The sequence below is a fragment of the Mus pahari genome, chromosome 1, assembly GCF_900095145.1.
Source record: "Mus pahari chromosome 1, PAHARI_EIJ_v1.1, whole genome shotgun sequence".
Classification (NCBI taxonomy): domain Eukaryota; kingdom Metazoa; phylum Chordata; class Mammalia; order Rodentia; family Muridae; genus Mus; species Mus pahari.
Window position 1 is genome coordinate 103,783,318 of NC_034590.1, and position 18,635 is coordinate 103,801,952.

Sequence of the window (18,635 nt, forward strand, 5' to 3'; positions counted from 1 at the left end):
ACAAAATCTTTCCAACTCTTAGACAAGGACAACACATCAAACATCTCTTCCAGCCACGCTGACACCTTCCAATTCAAGGTCTTTCTGCAGTTCAAGGTCAACCTCATGGAGTGGAGACGTCTTCCTAACACCTCTGATGTTACAGTATAGAATAATAATTACTTGTAGTTTGCAAGACCCAGATGCCCATGCCTCCACCTTAGACAAATCAGTAGAACCTAGAAGGCTAGAGACAGGTGCTTTTATAGCGTCTGTTTCCAGCAGACTTCCCTTGACTCTGTGGCACTCTCCCTACTCCACTCTTCTCCCTGTAGCACTCCCATGGCTACGATTTGCATACAAGAAAATGACAGTGCACCTGGAGCCCATTTGACAGTACACAGTTCCTCCCATTCTAAATTTAGTTCTGGTAATAATTGTTCCTATGCACCCCGCTATGGGTGTAATCATACCCAGTGGGAATTCCTTTGACATTGATCTTTGGAGGAAAAAAAAAATAAAACACAACTTGGAACCTGCAGTGTTGTTCTGCAGGGCAGTGTTTCCTCAAACTTGGACCAGTGATAACCTGGGCTTAAAAATCTCACAGAGTTGAGGTAGATACCCAAACACCTTTATCTCCAGGCTTAAGTTGATTCAGGACCTGTTGGGATGAGGTCTAGGATCTGTATTTGTCACCAGCTCCTTGGTGGCCCTTGAGGGTACATAGACATCGAGGAAAGAGGGTGAACTGACTTAGGACCTGGAACCCATCCCGAGTCATGGCTCTTAGAGACCCCAGACCTCAGAGAAACCTTGATTTGCATGGCTGTAATCCTAGGAAAGATTGAAATGGAGTCTGATAAAAAGGTACCCTTCCTGGTACTGGAATCACCAATGTCACAGGGTCCCTAATCTTGGTCTCAGGATCCGGTGAGAGTCTGGGCCTTGGAATCAGCATGGCTGTATTGTTAGGAATAAAGAGCTGACAGTTCTGCTTGGAGCTCACACAGAAAAGACCCTGATACAGGCAGTGACAGTCTGGTTCCTCCAGGCAGAGCTCAGGGACATATTTGCTGAGGGGTTCCTTGGGGGCACAGGCCTTGGACATCATCCCAATAGATCCTTGAGGCCCAAGGGAGCCTATATAAAGAGTCAGCTGCCATTTCACTACCCGAGGCCTGGAAAGTGTGACTGTGATTTTTGACTCCGTCAAAAGGAAGAGGAGAGAATGATAATGAGATGTGTGAATCTGAACTGATTTCTCAAGCTCTTGCTATTCAGGGTGACACTGTTCCTGGCTGAATTCATGCTGGTCAGAATCATGCCCAGGAAAAACTGTCTGATTCTCTTCTTCCTAAGCAAGGTATGAAGAACAAAGAGAGATGCCAATGTGATGGCGGCGTCTCAAAGGGAGCCTTGTTTTAGTTTCTTTTCTGCTGTGTGATAAAATACAGTGTGGAAAAAGTAACAGGGAGGAAGGAAGGAAGGAAAGAAGGAAGGAAGGAAAGAAGGAAGGAAGGAAGGAGGGAGAAAGGGGGGAGGAAGGAGAGGGAGGGAGGAAGAGAAGAAAGGAGAAAGGGGGAGGAAGGGGGAGGAAGGGAGGGAAGGAGGAAGGAGGGAGGGAAGAAAGGGAGGGTGGGTAGGTGCATTTAGCTCACAGTTCAAGGCATAGTCCATCATGGAAGGAAAGACAGAGCAGCAGCAGCTTAAAGAAGCTCCTCACACTGTGTCCACAATATAAAGGCCCCTGTTTGCACCAGTTAAATGTTGCTACCCACAATTAAGATAAGTCCCACATCAGTTAACTTCAGAGAAACCCCCACAGATTTTTCCAAAGTTCCATCTCCCAGGCGATTCTAGATTTTGTCAAGTCAACAATGAACACTAATTATTACAGGCATTTGTATAAATTACATTTCCCATGACTCAACAGAGCTTAGTAAATAATTGATGTGATCAAAACAACAGAAGCATCTCATTGGATTTGCGTATAACTGCCTTTTTGGTGTTGTCTATAACATTACAGTTATGGACAAACCATACACTGAGTGATTCGGATGACAAATATTTATTGAATACCTATCCACATGCCAGGTGCATACTGAGTATTATAAACCCTTGTAGCCTGCTGAAATTAACTCCTTGGAGACACTCTCCAAAAAAATCATTAGATTGAGGGTTGACAAAAGATTCCTAAAATAAAATTAGAGAAATTAAAATAGAAAAGAGGGACTTTTCACCTTTTAACATATATTCCAATATTCCCGTAAAGCAGGTTTCATTTATCAAATCTAGTTTTCTCATTGAGACCAATAGATAATCAAATATAATATGCAACCTGGGGCTGGGGAGATGACTTGCTTGGTGAAATGCTTCTGCAGAAGCATGGAAACTTAGATTTAGATCTGTAAAACCCACATTTAAAAAAAAAAACAAAGCAAAGCAAAACAAAACAAAACAAAACAGGTCACAACAGCATGGGAGACAACATCTGCGTCAGCATGTGCCTACAACCACAGTGCTAGAGAGGCAGGATCAAGATGACCCTATGTATTAGTTAGGGTTTTACTGCTGTGAACAGACACCATGACCAAGGCAAGTCATATAAAAACATTTAATTGGGGCTGGCTTACAGGTTCAGAGGTTCAGTCCATTATCATCAAGGCAGGAGCATGGCAGTATCCAGGAAGGCATGGTTCTACGTCTTCATCCAAAGGCTGCTACTGGAAGACTGACTTCCAGGCAACTGGGGTGAGAGTCTTAAGCCCACACCCACAGTGANACACCTATTCCAACCAGGCCACACCTCCAGATGGTGCCACTCCCTGGTCCAAGAATATACAAACCATTACACCCTATCTTCAAAAATGAGGTTTAAACCAATCAACAAAGGCATTGATGTCAACCTCTAGCCTCTACATGCACAGGCGAATATAGCTACACACCACCACCACCACCACCATCCCAAAAAGAAGAGACAAATTATAAAAACACAGTTTGTCTCTCTCAAATCAAGCTAGTTTGGGGTAACACCCCCCTCTGCCTTTTAACTAAAGGTTAACTAAAGGTGGCTTTGAAGGGAGATGTCTTTCCTGCCTTCAAATCAAGATGTAGACTTGATTTGAAAGGATGTAGAAAACTGTCAGTTTTGAAAGTGATACATGTGAAGATGAGTGGGAGCCGGGCTGGGGTTGAGCCTGGCTTTGGCCACAGAGCATCTCCTGACCACTGTCTTCTGAGATCATATATTTCATCCTCTTGCACATAAGACGCTGCTGTTGATTTCTTCTAAATGTTTTAAGATATTGATTTATTTTAAGCGTTTCCAGCACTATTTTGTAGAACTGGTAACTGTTTTCAGAGTTCCATGCTTCTTATCGACTGCCTTGGCTTTTACTTATGCCGTAAGGCATATGACTAGGAAGGGCAGGCATCATTTCCTAAGTTGAAATAAGAGGCAGGTAAGTGTCAGATACTCAAAGCAATCCCACCCTGAGTCACTGAGGTGAAAATGGCTTTCTTCCTGCGGCAATTTATATCTCCAAAGGAGAAGCACGCAGTATGATCTGTCTTTGAAATATGTCTTTCTCCCCCTTGGGTGAGACAATTCTTTCCTTTGCCAGTATAGCTCTGCAACCTATGGCTGTACTTTCCAGATTGGAATCTATCTCCTCATAGACACCCTCTGCCACAGTTGCCTCTGCCTGCTGCAAACCTGCTTACCTCCACAGAGCAGACCTAAAAGCATCATTGCTGAGTAATCAATCAACCTCATGCTGCTGTGTCCTGGATGCAAGAGCAATTCAGACTTGCATTCGTTCTGCGGAGAAGCAACGGGGACACGGGCCTTCAAAACAGATGGGAAATAGGAGCCTTGCTTGCTCCTCCTCTCAAAGCCATTGTCTTTCTGCACAGTCACTGGAGGCTAGAGGGTTCAGGCATGCACCCCAGCAGTAAAAAGCTGGCTAGAATTAACCTTTCACCTGTGATTTTATTGTGGTTAACAGATATAAGAGTTGCCATCTTACCCATGCTGAGTGTACATTTCCCTGTGTCCAATCCATTCTATAATGCTATATACCCCTCACCATCCATTTCCAGAACTCATCTCATAAAACTAAAATTCTGCTCCCATTAAATAAAAAGTCCTCATTCCCTCCTCCTCACAGCCACTGGAAACCAACAAGAATCAATGCTTTTAAACAGGGGGAAGGCAGTTAGTAAATCACAGCATGTGCAATTGTCTCTTATAATCTGCAGAATTTAAAAATAAAAATTATAAATCTCTTAAATGATGCAGGATTTGTTCATATTGGAGTGGTGCATGAAAGAAGAAAGCCATGAAAATTGATGTGCATTGTTAATGCATGCTTTTTAAACACAGGGGAAATAAAGGATAATCAATAAAGGAAAATCAATATTTTCTTATGTATAAATTCCTGTATTTTCCTAAGTTTCTTTCTTGTGTATGTACATTTGTTTGTGTGCAGATGCACCAACACACACAGAGAGACACAGACACACACACACAGACACACACTGTGTGTGTCCAGATGTTGACACCAGATGTTGACAGTCTGTTGCTCTCTGAGATGGAGACTACTTCTGGACATGGAACTGAGCAATTTTGGCAAACCAGCTAGACAGTAAGCTTCTCCTTCTCCATATCTGTGATGCTGGGGTCACAGCTACACACCACTATGCTTGGCTTTTATGTGGGGCTGGGGATCTAAAGTCAGTCCCTCTGTTTATGAGGCATATACTTCACTGATTGAGTCAGCTCCCAGCTCCCACAGTCCTATATTTCTACATGATATTCTCATTAATTTTAGTATCAGGAAAACTCGAATTTTATATATATTTTAGAAGAAGTAAACATATCCCATGTTTTACTCTGAAACAACTACTTGGCAAAAGAGGCGCAGGCTTGATGTGCTTGGGAGGGAAGTGATGAGGGAGGCTAAATGTTAGGGCAGTAACCCAGGGGAGAGTCTGGTGGGATGCTTCAACACTTGACCGTGGCCTTATAACACACACAGGGAGAGCTTTCAAAGCTCCTGGTTAGGAGGAAAAGTTGAAAGTCACACTGTGAATTACATGAAATGGATCCAGGCAATTCCAGAGCAGATGCTGAGAGGGGGTGATTTGCAGGCATTGACTCAGTCACAGAGAGCGACTGTGCTTATGTCTGTCTGTCTGTCTGTCTGTCTGTCTCTCTCTCTCTCTCTCTCTCTCTCTCTCCTGGATGATGCTGAAAATGTCCAGCTCCATGTGGAGAACAGAAGGGAACGATGGTTAACTGGAATATGTTCTTCTTTTCTATGGTGTTGGGAATGGAACCCAGCACCACACGTATGCTATACAAATATTCTAAGATTGCTCTGTATCTCTTGCCCTAAAACCTTTCTTTTGAATATAGTAATTCATCTCAGCGGCTCCCCCATCATTCTGGGACTCAACTCTTCTTTCCAGTTCCTCCTGCTTACGCTCCATCCCCTTCCTGTTCTGCTTCCAGGAAACAAACCAAGTACATCAATGCATGTTAAGTTCTTGTCACAGTGTGCCCCTTTAGAACAGGCTTTGAATGCCAACAACTCTATCTCACTTCTTAGGGTTCAGAATAGTATCTTCACTGGTTAGATTTGGCAATGTGACACAAGCTACAGTCATCTGAGGAGTCGGAATCTCAATAGAGAAGATGAACCATCATACTGGCTTATGGGTATATCATTGAAGCATTTTCTTGACTAATGATTGACGTGGGAGGGTCCAGTCCACTACAAGCAGTGCTCTCCTCAGGCAGGTAGGCCTGGACTGTATAAGAAAACTGCCAGAGAGAAAGCCTATAAGCAACGTTAATCCATGGACTCCTCTGATTCAGTTCCTGCCTCTAGGTTCCCAAACTGTGCTCCTGTCCTGGCTTTTCTTAATGGTGAACTTTAACCTGTAATCCAAATATGATTCCCAAGATGATTATGTCATAGCAGTAGAAGCCCAACTAGAACAGCATCCTTTACCTTGAGAGAGATTAGGGTTAAGGAACCCTGGATGAGCTGTAGAGTTAAAGATACACATTTTTGAGAGAGAGAGAAAAAAAAGGCATGTTTATCATTTAAATCTGTTATAAGAACATATTAATAAGAACACAGCAGGTAAGCTCTTTTGGGTCAAACCTCCAGAATAAAGAAGGAAACAAGAGCTCTGGGGCCTGGCAGCTTAATCGCTTTAAGATTTACATGTGTGTGATGCATGGCTCTGCATCAAAGCTTCATTTTGGTTTTTGCACAAAGAGTTAAATATCAGGACTCCCACTCCAGGCCAACAGAATAATCAAAATGAGTCAATCAAAATGAGTTAGACAGAACCTAGGGGATATAATCTAACAATGTTAAACACTATGTGTAGAGTTCTTTACTCTCTAGTCTGAATCACTTCATTATACAAATTTGACTTCTAATTTTTTGTCTATTTCACCCTACTGACACTTTTTTTCCATTAAAACCTGTACTAGCTTGTTATATTCCAAAGCCCTTCCCCCTGACCTTCACAGTGGTACATGGCATGATACTCTGGCTCCTCTCTCCAACTTTAAAGTTGAGGTAGACCATCATACTTTCCTCTGACACTACAAACTTACAAACCGTCGGCAATTATTGAAGAGTTACTTTAAAATGTACCTATAGATTCTCTACTTTCCTATAAAATCCTTAATCATGTGTGGTTGGATTTTTCTGGTTCATTCATTCAACCCTTGGCTAACGAAAGCAAACCACCAGCCTAGAGAACAGGTCAGCAGTTGTGTTTTACAGTCCAGCACCTTTAGCTGACTAGAAGGCACAAACGTGTGTTACCTTGGCGAAGTCCAGCTTCCTCTCTGTAACATCAGACTGCAGGTTTTTAAGGGCGATTTGATCATTTGTACTATAGCACGTGTGCAGTAATCCTAGACAAAAGGAGATGACACGGCTACTTTTAGTACACCAAAGGATAAAGTAGAATGCTAACCTCGATTTAACATAAAATGTAATGTTCCCATGTCCACATGATATACCATCCAATAGCAATTCTGGTATATTCCAAGCCATGACAAAACCTGTGTCCTTCCTTCTTTGTTCCAGTCACTTCTGATCTCATTAATTATTGAGTTTGTTACTCAATATAGTCGAATCCTTCTCTATACAGTTGTTTCTATCCTCTAGATTCGGTAAGTGGTTGACCAGATATGACCTTAATCATGTTTCCATTGTCCCAGGTTTACACTCAGAGAGAAAGAAAACCACATTCTACTTCTTTTGTTGTTGTTGTTGTTGTTTTGTGTATGCCTATGCACGTGTGTGTGTGTGTGTGTTTCTGTGTCTGTGTATGTGTGTCTGTGTGTGTCTGTGTGTGTGTGTATGTAAGGCAAATGTGATTTTATTATCTTTCTTTTTTTTATTTATTTTCTTTATTTACATTTCAAATGCTATCCCGGAAGTTCCCTATACCCCCCCCCCGCCCCTGCTCCTCTACCCACCCACTCCCATTACTTTCAGCATCTCTATAACCACAGCATAAATACAGGACCACCTTTCAGCCAGTTTCTCAAAGCCACCATAACTATGAGGACAGCGGAGATCAAGACACTGGCTGTCAAACTGGTTTTGAAAGAGTGAAGACATTTTGGGTATAAGAACATAGTCATCTAAGGCTGTGGTCAGGCCCAAATGTGGATGAGGATAGATACACAGATAGGAGAAGCTTCTCTTGGCTTAAGCTCCTGATGGATCAATGTTTAACATGCCTTGTCTGACTCCGGGAATTCCAAGCAGAGGTGCTTTTGGAAAAATCATCTTTCAATGAAAGCAAGGAGCATTTTAAAGTTGATCTGAGTCGTGAGGCAGGACTGAGACAAGCTTAGCTGCAGACCCACAGTGACAGCAAACCCAAAATCTCTCACAGTAATATTGCCAGGGTATTTCTACAGAAATGTGAGACAAATAAAGGGAGAACTGGCTGGAGGAGTCTATGTAAACATAGCCAGTGTTCTAGTCTCCTCAGACCAGGGGCAAAACTTTGCCTCCCTATGACTAACTCTATAGAATACAATTTTTTTTGTTTGTTTCCCCCCACTCCGTCCCCTGAGACTTTGAAACAGGGTTTCTCTGTGGAGCCCTGACTGTCCTGGAACTCACTCTATAGACCAGGTTGGCCTCAAACTCAGAAATCCGCCTGCCTCTGCCTCCCAAGTGCTGGGATAAAAGGCATGAGCCCCAACTGCCTGGCAGAATGCGATTTTTAAAAACACTACAATGGAGTGTTTTTTAACCTCTGGAGGTTAGAAATGTCAAAAACAGGCTCCCTAAATTTAGCATCCTATGTCAGAATTCTAGAATATGATGAAATTGAGGTGGAGGTGGGAACTTTATCTCCAGTACCATGAAAAGATTTCCTGCATGTTTGAATAAGTTTAAAGCTTTTTTGGGGGTGGGGGGTCAGGGACGGGGCAGGGTGGGGTAGAAATCACATATTATAGTACTGTTAAGTTTGGCAGATATGTGAAGGGGTCAGGATTTGACCTTGGGGGCTTTCAAGGTTCACCTCTGACCCACCCAAAGCCTGCCTCCATTACAGCCTGTTTTTGAGTGACAATGGACCTCTATCACCTCCTGACTTGGGCTGTGGTTCCATCTATAGCTGTCACTGGGTGACAGAGGGTCATTCACGATGACATGCAGATTTCTTTCTGTGAAGTACTAATGTCAGGCCTGAAGGGCCTGGTGAGGACCCGTGCAATGTTGATGCTTTGTGATAATCTGGCAGTGAGGCTGATGAAGACAGAAGTCACTTGAGCTGCTTGTATAGCATGGTGTGGGGCTTAAGAGCTTTAAAATACGCAGTCTTGGGGTACAGATGTGTTTTCATCTGCTTTAGTTGGGCCCTAGCTGACCTTCAGTGAATCAACTGTGGAGCCTGCCTTCATCCATAAATGCGGAAAATGATAGATACCTCCTGTAGAAGTGCAGGCCTTGCCTTCACTTCTCTGGGAGATCCTCATTAAAGCACTTGGGCAAGGATATCAGGTAAACATGCCACAAATGGCAGGGGGGCGATAGATATTATTATAGCACGGGTCAAGGCAGGTCTTTGCCAAGGTCCAGCGTCACTAATGTGGCACTAATGGGTCAGGCAGCCGCTAAAATTGCATCACAGAGTCACGGGGCTGGAATCACAGCTCTGGGTTCATGGGTGGCTTTGGGCACATTGCTAAGCGTACCTGGGTTCCTCCCTATGTGATGGAGGATACGGACGTGGCTACTTCACAGGGTGACTGGAAATTTTTGAGTGACACAACTAAGTTAATGTCAATGCAATGTCACGATGTAATATCCTATAAAAATAAGTACTTACTACTGGGCATAAATACCTCTGTTTCTGGGGGCGGGGAATGGGAAGGCTGCTGGGACAGGGAAGCACAAAGTGATTAAGTATGAGCTTCCCACGCCTGCTGTAGCAAATGGCCACAGACAAATGCATCCTCTAGAGATGTCAAATCTAACATTGGGCTAAAATCAAATTAGTATCCAAGCATTGCTTTCTGAGGGTGCTAACGGGATTATTCGCCTTGACTTTTCTTGCTTCTGGACACTATTCATATTCCTTAAGCCATGTCTGCCTCACTCCAGCCTCTGCCCTTGCTGCTGTCCCTGCTTCTTGACTCTGCCCTACTGTTTCCCTTGAACAAGGGTTCCTGGACCAGAGTGAGCCCACCTGGACAATCCAAGATAATATCTTCATATCAGGATGTATCAGAATATGGGCATATTTGGGGGGTGTTGGATTTCCTGTACCACAGTAACTGGGGGGAGATTCAGGTAGATAGAATGTAGAACCTTGAAATATTCATATGACATCTATATAACAGCACAGAAAAATGCTTATGATGACACATGATGGAAAGGAGCCAAAAGCCTATGGAGCATGTGATTGTGATATTAATACAGTATATAAGTCAGGCAATCTACAAAAACAAAAAAGTAGCTGTGTGGAGAAATGGCCTTGGGTGAAAAGAACTGGCCTAGGTTGTGGGGTCTGAGTCACTGAAGGATGCATGTCCAATTAGGCTTTGCATCTGAAGACTCACAGCTGAGGTGTCAAATGTGGTTATGTAACTGTGATATTGTTTGTCCTCACTGCTCCTGTTCCCTCCATCTACAAAGTCAGAACACGTGGCTGATGCTGTCGGGTCCTCATAGCTCCCCATTGCTGAGTTGCTGCTCTATTCCTTTGCACTTTGGAACTTGCTGTCAATAGTGCAGCGCCTCCTTCTGCCCTGAGTATCATTCTCCACTATGGACTAGGGACACCATGATTGTGATATAAAAGATCATGGCAGAACATTAACCAAAGGTCAAACTTTACCTTAAACAACATCCTCGCTCAGGTCCCCTCCACTGAATACCCTCCACTGGCCTTTGGATCATCTTTTAAGAATGGTCTATCCTTGAATGCTCTCAATTGTCTCCTGGCTTTGATTCTTGGGAAAAAGCTGTGATGGCTAACCATCCCTCAAGGCTATCCCACAACAGAGATTCTCCAAGTATGCCCCTCTAGCAGCAGGGCCAGCATTGGAGGAACTGATAAGAAACATCTGTTCTAGTAATGCCACCAGCCAACACCACCCCCAGATCCACCAAGTGAGGATCCTATACAGGAGTGTAGGTATTCATCCATGCTTCAGTCAGCTTTTCAGCACATGAGGCATCACAAGTCCAACATGGTCTTAGACTATTAACACCCCTTATGAACGGTATGTCTGATGACCCAGAAGGAAACCATGGTGCTTTAATTCAAAAACTACCCTTCAACTCTCAAGGAGCTGTGCCTCACATGTATGCATAGGGACCAAATGAGGCTTCACTTAGTATAAAACTAGCAGTGACATCAGCAAGCTGATATTTATGATGCAGCAAATTAAAACCATCCAGTGACCCATGGTCATCATTGCTGGTGCATGGCATTTAATGGTCTGGTTGTTTGTCCATTTACTAACTCACTAGCTTACGCTGAGAGATGCTCTTCCGAGTCTGTTGGAATACTCACAGTTGTATCTCAACTCAGCCTGAGCTACATACCCAAAGCTACTCTACTCCCTTGTCTCTCTCCAAGTATACACAGCAGGCTTCACCACTATGAACAAACGGAGACAGGCCCTTCGCAGAGCAGCAAAAGGTGGGGGGGATTCCCTGCTCTCCATAGGATGTCAAGGCAATGTCATGGATTTGCTACCACAGGGAAGCTCTTTCAATTGAGAGGGCCAGGAAATGTTTAGTGGCCTCGCCAGATATGGCATGCATTAGTGACTTTTCTCATTGCTGTGGCAAAGTGTCTGACAATGGGAACTTAAGGAAGGTTTGTTCTGGTTCACAGTCTGAGGTTCCAGTCCGTCATGGTGCATCAGGGAGAGTGGCTCAAGCTGGGGAAGCAGCTGGTCACACAGAGACATGGTGTCTGTCCACCGTAGGAAAACAGGGGATAATGCTGGTGTCTCGGCTCGCTCTCTCCTTTGCCCCTATTTTATTAAGTCTAGTACCCTAGGCCATGGGGATGGTACTGACCATCCATGTTCAGGAAGTCTGCCCAGCTCAGATAAATCTCTCTGGAAAGTCTCGCAGACACATCCAAAGGTGGGTCTCCTAGGTGATTCTGAATTCGGTCAAGGTGACTATGAAGGTTATCATAGGAGAATTTAAACATAAATGGAAAGGAGTCGGGGGAGTGGAAGTAGCATAACCAAGCAGAAGACAAAAGCAAGGGAGAAAGCAGAGCAAGGCAAAGAATGAAGACAAGGGCTACTCACGCATTGATGACTTGTAGGATGTACCTACAGAATAATAAATTCCTACACATTGTCTAACACGACTCAAGCTGTCCCTACAAACAGCAGACAAGCACCATTGTGTATTGCCTAATGAACCAATCCATCAATGCCACATGCAAACAGGGGAGTATGTGAGTCCTGGGTGTGTGCCTGAATGTGCACTCTCACATCTAAGGCACAGTAGCAGAGGAAAGGAGAGGTGCACTTGGACACCTCGCCCTGCACTGGTGGATGTTGTAGAATAGCATTTCCAGTCTGACAGGAGTCAGGACTTGCTCTTGATTGCTACTGTCTCCTTAGCAACAGCTCCTTTCATTGTCTTAAGACACATTTGATAGTGAAAAATCACTTTTCAGAATTAGATTTCACTGTCTCTGTGAGATTTAACCTCAGTTGAGCCTCTAGAGATTTCTATTTTGGACTTCCAGAACATTGTGTTCTTCTGTCTACCTTTCTGGATTCTCTTCTTGATGGCTTCTGTTCACCTCTGCTTCTCCTTAACAAATTCAGGTGGAACAATCTAGCCAGAGGGTTCAGGTCCCCTCGATGAGTTAACAACTTAGTGGTACTAAAATGATACTTTAAAAGCTTACAGCTCAGCTCTTCCAAGTCATTCCCTATGCAGTCTTTCTCAAAGGGGGATCAATTAAGTTCCCTAGAGTTCACCATTCCATCCATCTTTTCTATGTCCTTAGAGAGTGCTCATACCTCCCCTACCTACAGTACAAACAGAAGCATTACCCTCTGCATCCCTGCCTTCTCTCATCTCTTGGATCCTCCCACAAGGTGGAAAAGCTCCTCTCCATTGCCTCAGTATACTTTACCTATGTTCCCTGGTCTTGACAAGTTCATACCTGGGCCAGTGGTCACAAACCATACCTCCTTGCAAGCTTGGCTAAATTCCTTTAACATTACCAGCAATGACCATATAGAAAGGCTCCATGGTTCCTCTTGTTAAAAAAGCTTTCTTCACATTAAGTCTTAGAAAATATTACACAGGAATATACATCTATGAGCGTCCAGAGGTTCAAAGAAACTGATACAGGAACCCTTGAAACAAAACTACTTCACATCCTGGATGTGGGTACCTTCAACTTCTTCACAACCTTGCACTGACTGATTACAAGTACTGTCTCCCAGCCTTTCCTTGGGATAACTCCTAACCCTTTATCTCTGACACAGTTCAAAGTCACCTCCTTTCAGAAGGACTCTCAGTTGCTCCTACCTTCAGCCACCTGCTTCAGATTTCTATCTCCATTTTCCCACAGCCATCTTTCTCATGGCCTTATGCCTCTAAGCCCCTTTGCCCTTGTAAAGGTTGCAGCCACTGGGTCTAGAGACCACCCTAATCCAATGTGATCTCCCCTTAACATAACCACATCCTCAAAGATCACATTGTTCAATAACATCACATTCACACCATCAAAGATTTGGTCTGAGCCATCTTTTAGGGGAACCAAGTCAGCTCACAGCCCCATCCCAGACAAGTTTTATAACATGGGCTTCTTTCTGCCACTTGCTAAGCAGTCTGACTCCTACAAATATCTCATCTTTTTCCCTAGAACTTGGTACCTAGAATGTCTGGGCAGTTGAAGATATTAAGTATGTACAAAACAAACGTAACATTTATACCCTGAAATATTGTGAGGAGAACGCAAGAACATACCTTCCCCAGACAGTTTAATCATGTCTCGCTGATGTCTCAAAGACATCTTACTTCATTTCAAAGACCATCTAAGGACAAAGATGTGCCTTGCTAAATCAAGGACCATGGCCACAGTCTGCACCTGTAGCAACTCTCAGAATGAGTCAAACTCCCAACCTTCCGTCCCGATCCAACTGATGAAATCATTGGAATGTTTACCTAGCAACCAGGAGGTGGATAGCTACCTCAGGGTCACTTCTCATCTCCACTAATTTGGGGTTAAGATCTGAGATTCATTTGACAAGTACGATGAGTTTCAAGAGAATTGTTTAAAAGCTTCCTGTAGGGAACAGTTAGACATGAAAAGGACCCCCCCCCAAAACAAACAAACAAACAAACACCCTTTAAGTGCCACCGGGAGTTAGAAGATTTCTTTCCAGCCTGCCCTACTTTCTTGTACGTCACTTGCTTTGACTATATACTGGTTCCTTATCAAACAGCAAGTGAGTTGATATAAGAGTTCCTCAGGAGAACTGCAAAGATGTCTCAGAGGTTAAGAGCATGCACTGCGCTTGCAGAAGACATAAGCTGGGTTCCCAGCACCCACACAGAAGGATCACAACATTGATAACTTTAGATTCAGGGTATTCAACATCTTCTTCTGGAGTCTGTAGACACCTGCACTCACACATACACAGACCTATACAGATACACATAATTTAAAAAAAAATTAAAAAATATTTTTAAATGTCTTAGGACTAAATATACCCAAGATAACATCACAACATCAAAAAGTGAATTTGCTTATTGCTAATTCTCAAAACTAGTCTAGCTGAACTTCAGCAATATGACATTCCTTCTTCTGTAATAGCTATCATGGCTGGCTTTTATACAATCAAACTATCTTTGACCTTAAAATATGAAGAACATTATCTTGTGATTTATATGTGACTTAGTTTGAAGTGACTTCTACAGTTAGTCCCCCTTATCTAGAGAGGGAAGTAGTTCAAGACTCAACTAGAGGCCTAGAATTGCAGATGGTATCAACTATCTACATATTATGCTTTTGCTATACTGGGAAACCTATGACAACATGTGATTTAAAAAATCAGGCAGAATACTAGATTGACAACAGTAACCAATAATAAAGCAGGAACAATTACAACAATATGCTATGATAAAACTGTTCGTTTGTCTTTGTGTGTGTGTTGTATGTGCCCGTGTGTGTATTGGTGCACATGACTGTGTGTGTTGTTGGAAGGTTGGAGGAGGGTGTCTAGTGTTCTGTTACTCTCTACCTTATTCTTTTGAGGCAGGGTCTCTTGTTCAACCCTAGATCTTGCCATTTTTTTCAGCTAGACTGGCACTAGCAAGCCCCAGCAATCCTTCTATCTGCATGCCCCTCAGGGCTGGGATTACAGGCATGCATGGGGCAATGCCCAGCTTGTTACATGGGTATCAGGATCTGAACTCCAGGACTCACACTGCTCAACAAGAGCTCGTATCCACTGAATTAGCTCTCTAGCCCTCACTCTGGACTTTAAAAAAAAAAAAAAGTTCTGGGGAAATCAAATTCAGGTCCTTATGCTTGTGCCGCAGCCGCAGCCACTTTACCCACTTAAGCCATCTCCGCAGCACATGTTAATACAACTTCTAACAGGTGACTTGCTTGCTTTTGTAATTTCCCATTTGCTACTCTCTGGCTATGGTTGGTTACAGGAAACAAAACACAGTCAGTGAAGGTACAGGTAAGGGAGATGATTGTGGTCATGTGCTGTTGTAGCTGTGATGGAAGCCACACTAGAGAAGTGACTGAACTAAAGCCCCTGGGCTGAGATGGTCCTGGCACACATGAATTGCTACTCAAGCATGAGATGCAGCAGCCAAGACCAAAGGGAAGATATGGCCAGCTGCATCATTCAGGACCTTCAACGATGCAGATCATTTGGGATGCTGACAGCTTTATGTTCTGGGATGAAGCATCAACAGCGTGGTCATTATCCAGATGAGCAGTGCCTTGGTAAACAGTTAGGCACAGTGAATGCCACTGGCTGACCCTGAGGTATGTCACCATCAGGTCACAGTGGCTGAACTGGACTGTGGACTGACTCTGAGGCAGATGTTGGCTAGACACTGTCCACATAATTTGTCAATTATGGAGGAAAATAGAGATCTTCTTAAAGCCTGTGGATTTTTCAGTCCCAGAGGATCTAATTGAACAAGACCCCCTACAGTATGAGGCACATGCAGGCCCTCTGAAACCTGATGCAGTGACTCTCCTGCTAAGTGGAGTATCCTCAACTGTGAAGGTCACTCAACACGGTAAGGCATGTACAAATCCCACATTCTTGGTGCTCCTATGCACAGCATCAGTACCACCGCCATCCAGCCTTAGTGCAGTACATGTTCACTAAGGCCTCAAGTAAAGTGCCAGTAGAACACAGGCACACGGCACTCAGAAGTCCCTGTGTCTGAAGAGTCCATGGCCTAAGTGGGGGCAGGGGAGATGTGACATGGAGATCTTTGACTCTTACAGGTGACTTTAAAATGTTGTAAACATACATAATATAACCTTTTCAATTTCTGTCACTTTTAGGCATGTGATTTGGTGGCACTAAGAGCAATCATGTCGTGACACCATCCAGCTCCTAAAAGTTCTCGTCTTACAGAACAGAAATCATCCTTACTTTTGACTCCTTGCTGCCATTCCTCCAGCCTCCTGTCTTTAGGAGTTCCCCAGCAGTAAGAACAGCATCTGAGTTCAACATACAAGCATCATTTGTGACTGGCATATTTCACATTATATAACATCCTCAGAGTTATACATCTGTTGGAACTCCCTGTCCTTTTAGAAGCTGGGTAGCATCCATCATACAGATAGATGCCATTCTGCCTATCTCTTTATCCCTTAGCTGGCCCTGGGTGTTTCTGCACTTTAGCTGTTGAGTTATGTCAATACAGTGGATGCACAAATATCTGAGTTCTGGCTTCTCATCCTTTCTTGTGGGTTCCCCTTTGCCTTTTAGCCAGTGACTCCATCTTGATCTTATGTAATCCCTTCTAAGGTACACAGCACTCTTTGACACAAGGAGACCAGGGGACAGTCCTTGAGTGCTACTCCTCAGACATTAGCCAGCCTTTGTTTCTGACAGTTTCATTGGCCTGTAACTTGCCAGCTAGGCTGGGCTGGCTAGCCAGCCCAAGGGAATCCCCTGCCTTTGCCTCCCCAGCATTGGGGTTACATCATGTACGATTGTGTATAGTGTTTTGTTTTGTTTTATATTGGTTCTTGGGGGTTGAACTCAGGTTTTCCAATCACCCCAGCCCTGCGGTGTCTTCCTGAAAAAGTATGCATGGGAAAGAGGCAGACACACAGATCATATTGGCAGCCATATGAAAGCCTCCATTTTGTTGATGGTTAACTTTTCCTCCTAGGCTAGTGCCTATATGCAGTGAGGGAGAAACGGGGAGTGGAATCTTGGTATGAGACCACGATTGGTAGTGATGGATGGCTACAAGCAAACAGGAATTCAGTGTTGTGTGGCCCACATGCATTCAAGGTAGACTTAGAGATGAGAGGGAAGGGGGAGCATTCTCTTCTCATGAGTAGGCTACAGAGCTAGTGAGCAACCATACTCGGGGTTCAGGTGTGGGGACCAAACTTCCTGCCATTCCTTAGAGACCTAAGCAGAGAGCCAGAATCTGTGTAGTAGGAACACTTAATGAAAGAAGAGAGACGATGAGAATCTTGTATCTGTTCCTCTGACCCCACGAGGGCACAGCATGGCCATCTGGGAAGAGGCCCAGAAGGCAGGAAGGACACTAGATTTCAACCCACTCAGTTGCAGCCTAAGCAGGTTGACATCTCTTGAGGGCTCAATGCCCCATCTCTGCTTGGGTTGCAGAGCAATGTCCTGTTCTCTCTTGGAGTCCTGTTCTTCCATGGCTGGGACATGTGTTGGAACACATAAGCTAAGGTGTATGGAAGAGGGTGGCAATCTCCACTTGAGTTTTATCTTTTCATAAAGCTGATGCGCCTTATATACACTTTCTTCTCCATCAAGCTTGCTGAATACAAAGCATCATTATACCATATTGAAGTCATTTAGCCACTCGATTTCAGGGGAAGCCATTACCCAGGTGGGTGCTGACAAAAAAACTGGGGACAATAGTGAGCAAGAAGAGGACGCCCCCTCTCTAACTCCAGCCTGGGTGACATCCAGCCTATAATAGGATTCCAGTTGTCCAGGTCATTAGGCATAGGCATGCAGCTTTCTAAAGGATGAGCAAGGGCGATTAGATTCTAGTTCAAGGCTAGAGGATGTCCTAACACCAGGACAGAAAACAGGACAGTTTTGAAACTTCTTCACAAGATGACCTGAGGTGACCTAAACCCAGCTGCCAAGCATGCTTTCCAGTAACATCAGAAGAACTTGTCAACTCAGGTTCATTAGAAAAACAAGATGCAAAAATATTCTCATACGATGTCATGGAGGAGCAACGTGACACTTGTGTATGGGACTGCTGACTTCTTGTCGTCGATAGTCTGTTTAGTTGAATTGGCCATAACTGCAAGCCTGGTTCCTGGAGCCCACAGAGATGATTACAAGCTCCGCCAAGAACTGGACAAATGAGGCTGGCGCAGCGTCTGAAAGCCCCAAGTGGTAAATCTCTCATTAGAAGAGCCATTAGCTGTACACAGCACATCAGGTGGCTGGGGTAGGGAGTGGGGAGAGGCATCATCGCTGGGCTGGATCTGAGAGCATACCACCAGAGGAAAAGCCCAGGCTTGCAGAGGCCTGCCCACACTCCTGCCATTAGCTGGCTCCCTGCTTAGAAGGCCAAGTCGCCTCTACAGGACTCACTAACCGCTTATCGGCTATGCTGACCAAGTAGAAGAGGTTGCTCTCGCCTGGAAGGCTTTCCACTCGAGTTCTTGGTCTTTTCATCTCAGTTGAATGCAGCCGCAAGCTCTCAGTATTCCCTGTGCTATATATACCCTCCTTTTCTGCTTAGGACAAACCTCAAAATGGGTCAAGAATCATAGAAACTAACCCTAGAGGCAAGAAGCATATAAGAACTCAAAGTCTCTTAATCCCAGCCCTTGGGAGGCAGAGACAGGTGAATTTCTGAGTTCGAGGCCAGCCTGGT

At 44.1% G+C, this 18,635-nt stretch overlaps 1 protein-coding gene across 2 annotated transcripts in view; it reads right to left on the reverse strand.

Moving 5' to 3' along the window:
• C1H10orf90 (chromosome 1 C10orf90 homolog) overlaps window positions 1-18,635 on the reverse strand; it is a 102,107-nt gene that overhangs the window by 76,816 nt on the left and 6,656 nt on the right. Inside the window, exons 1-2 of one of the 2 annotated variants that reach the window (XM_021216105.1) lie at window positions 13,506-13,659; window positions 6,834-6,925 (exon numbers count right to left, since the gene is read on the reverse strand). The exons of the other annotated variant lie outside the window; for it this stretch is intronic. Of the exons in view, the coding sequence (XP_021071764.1) occupies window positions 6,834-6,925; window positions 13,506-13,551 (138 nt within the window). The 5' untranslated portion in view covers window positions 13,552-13,659. Of the gene's footprint in view, window positions 1-6,833; window positions 6,926-13,505; window positions 13,660-18,635 lie in introns of those variants that run through there. 2 annotated transcript variants of the gene reach the window in all.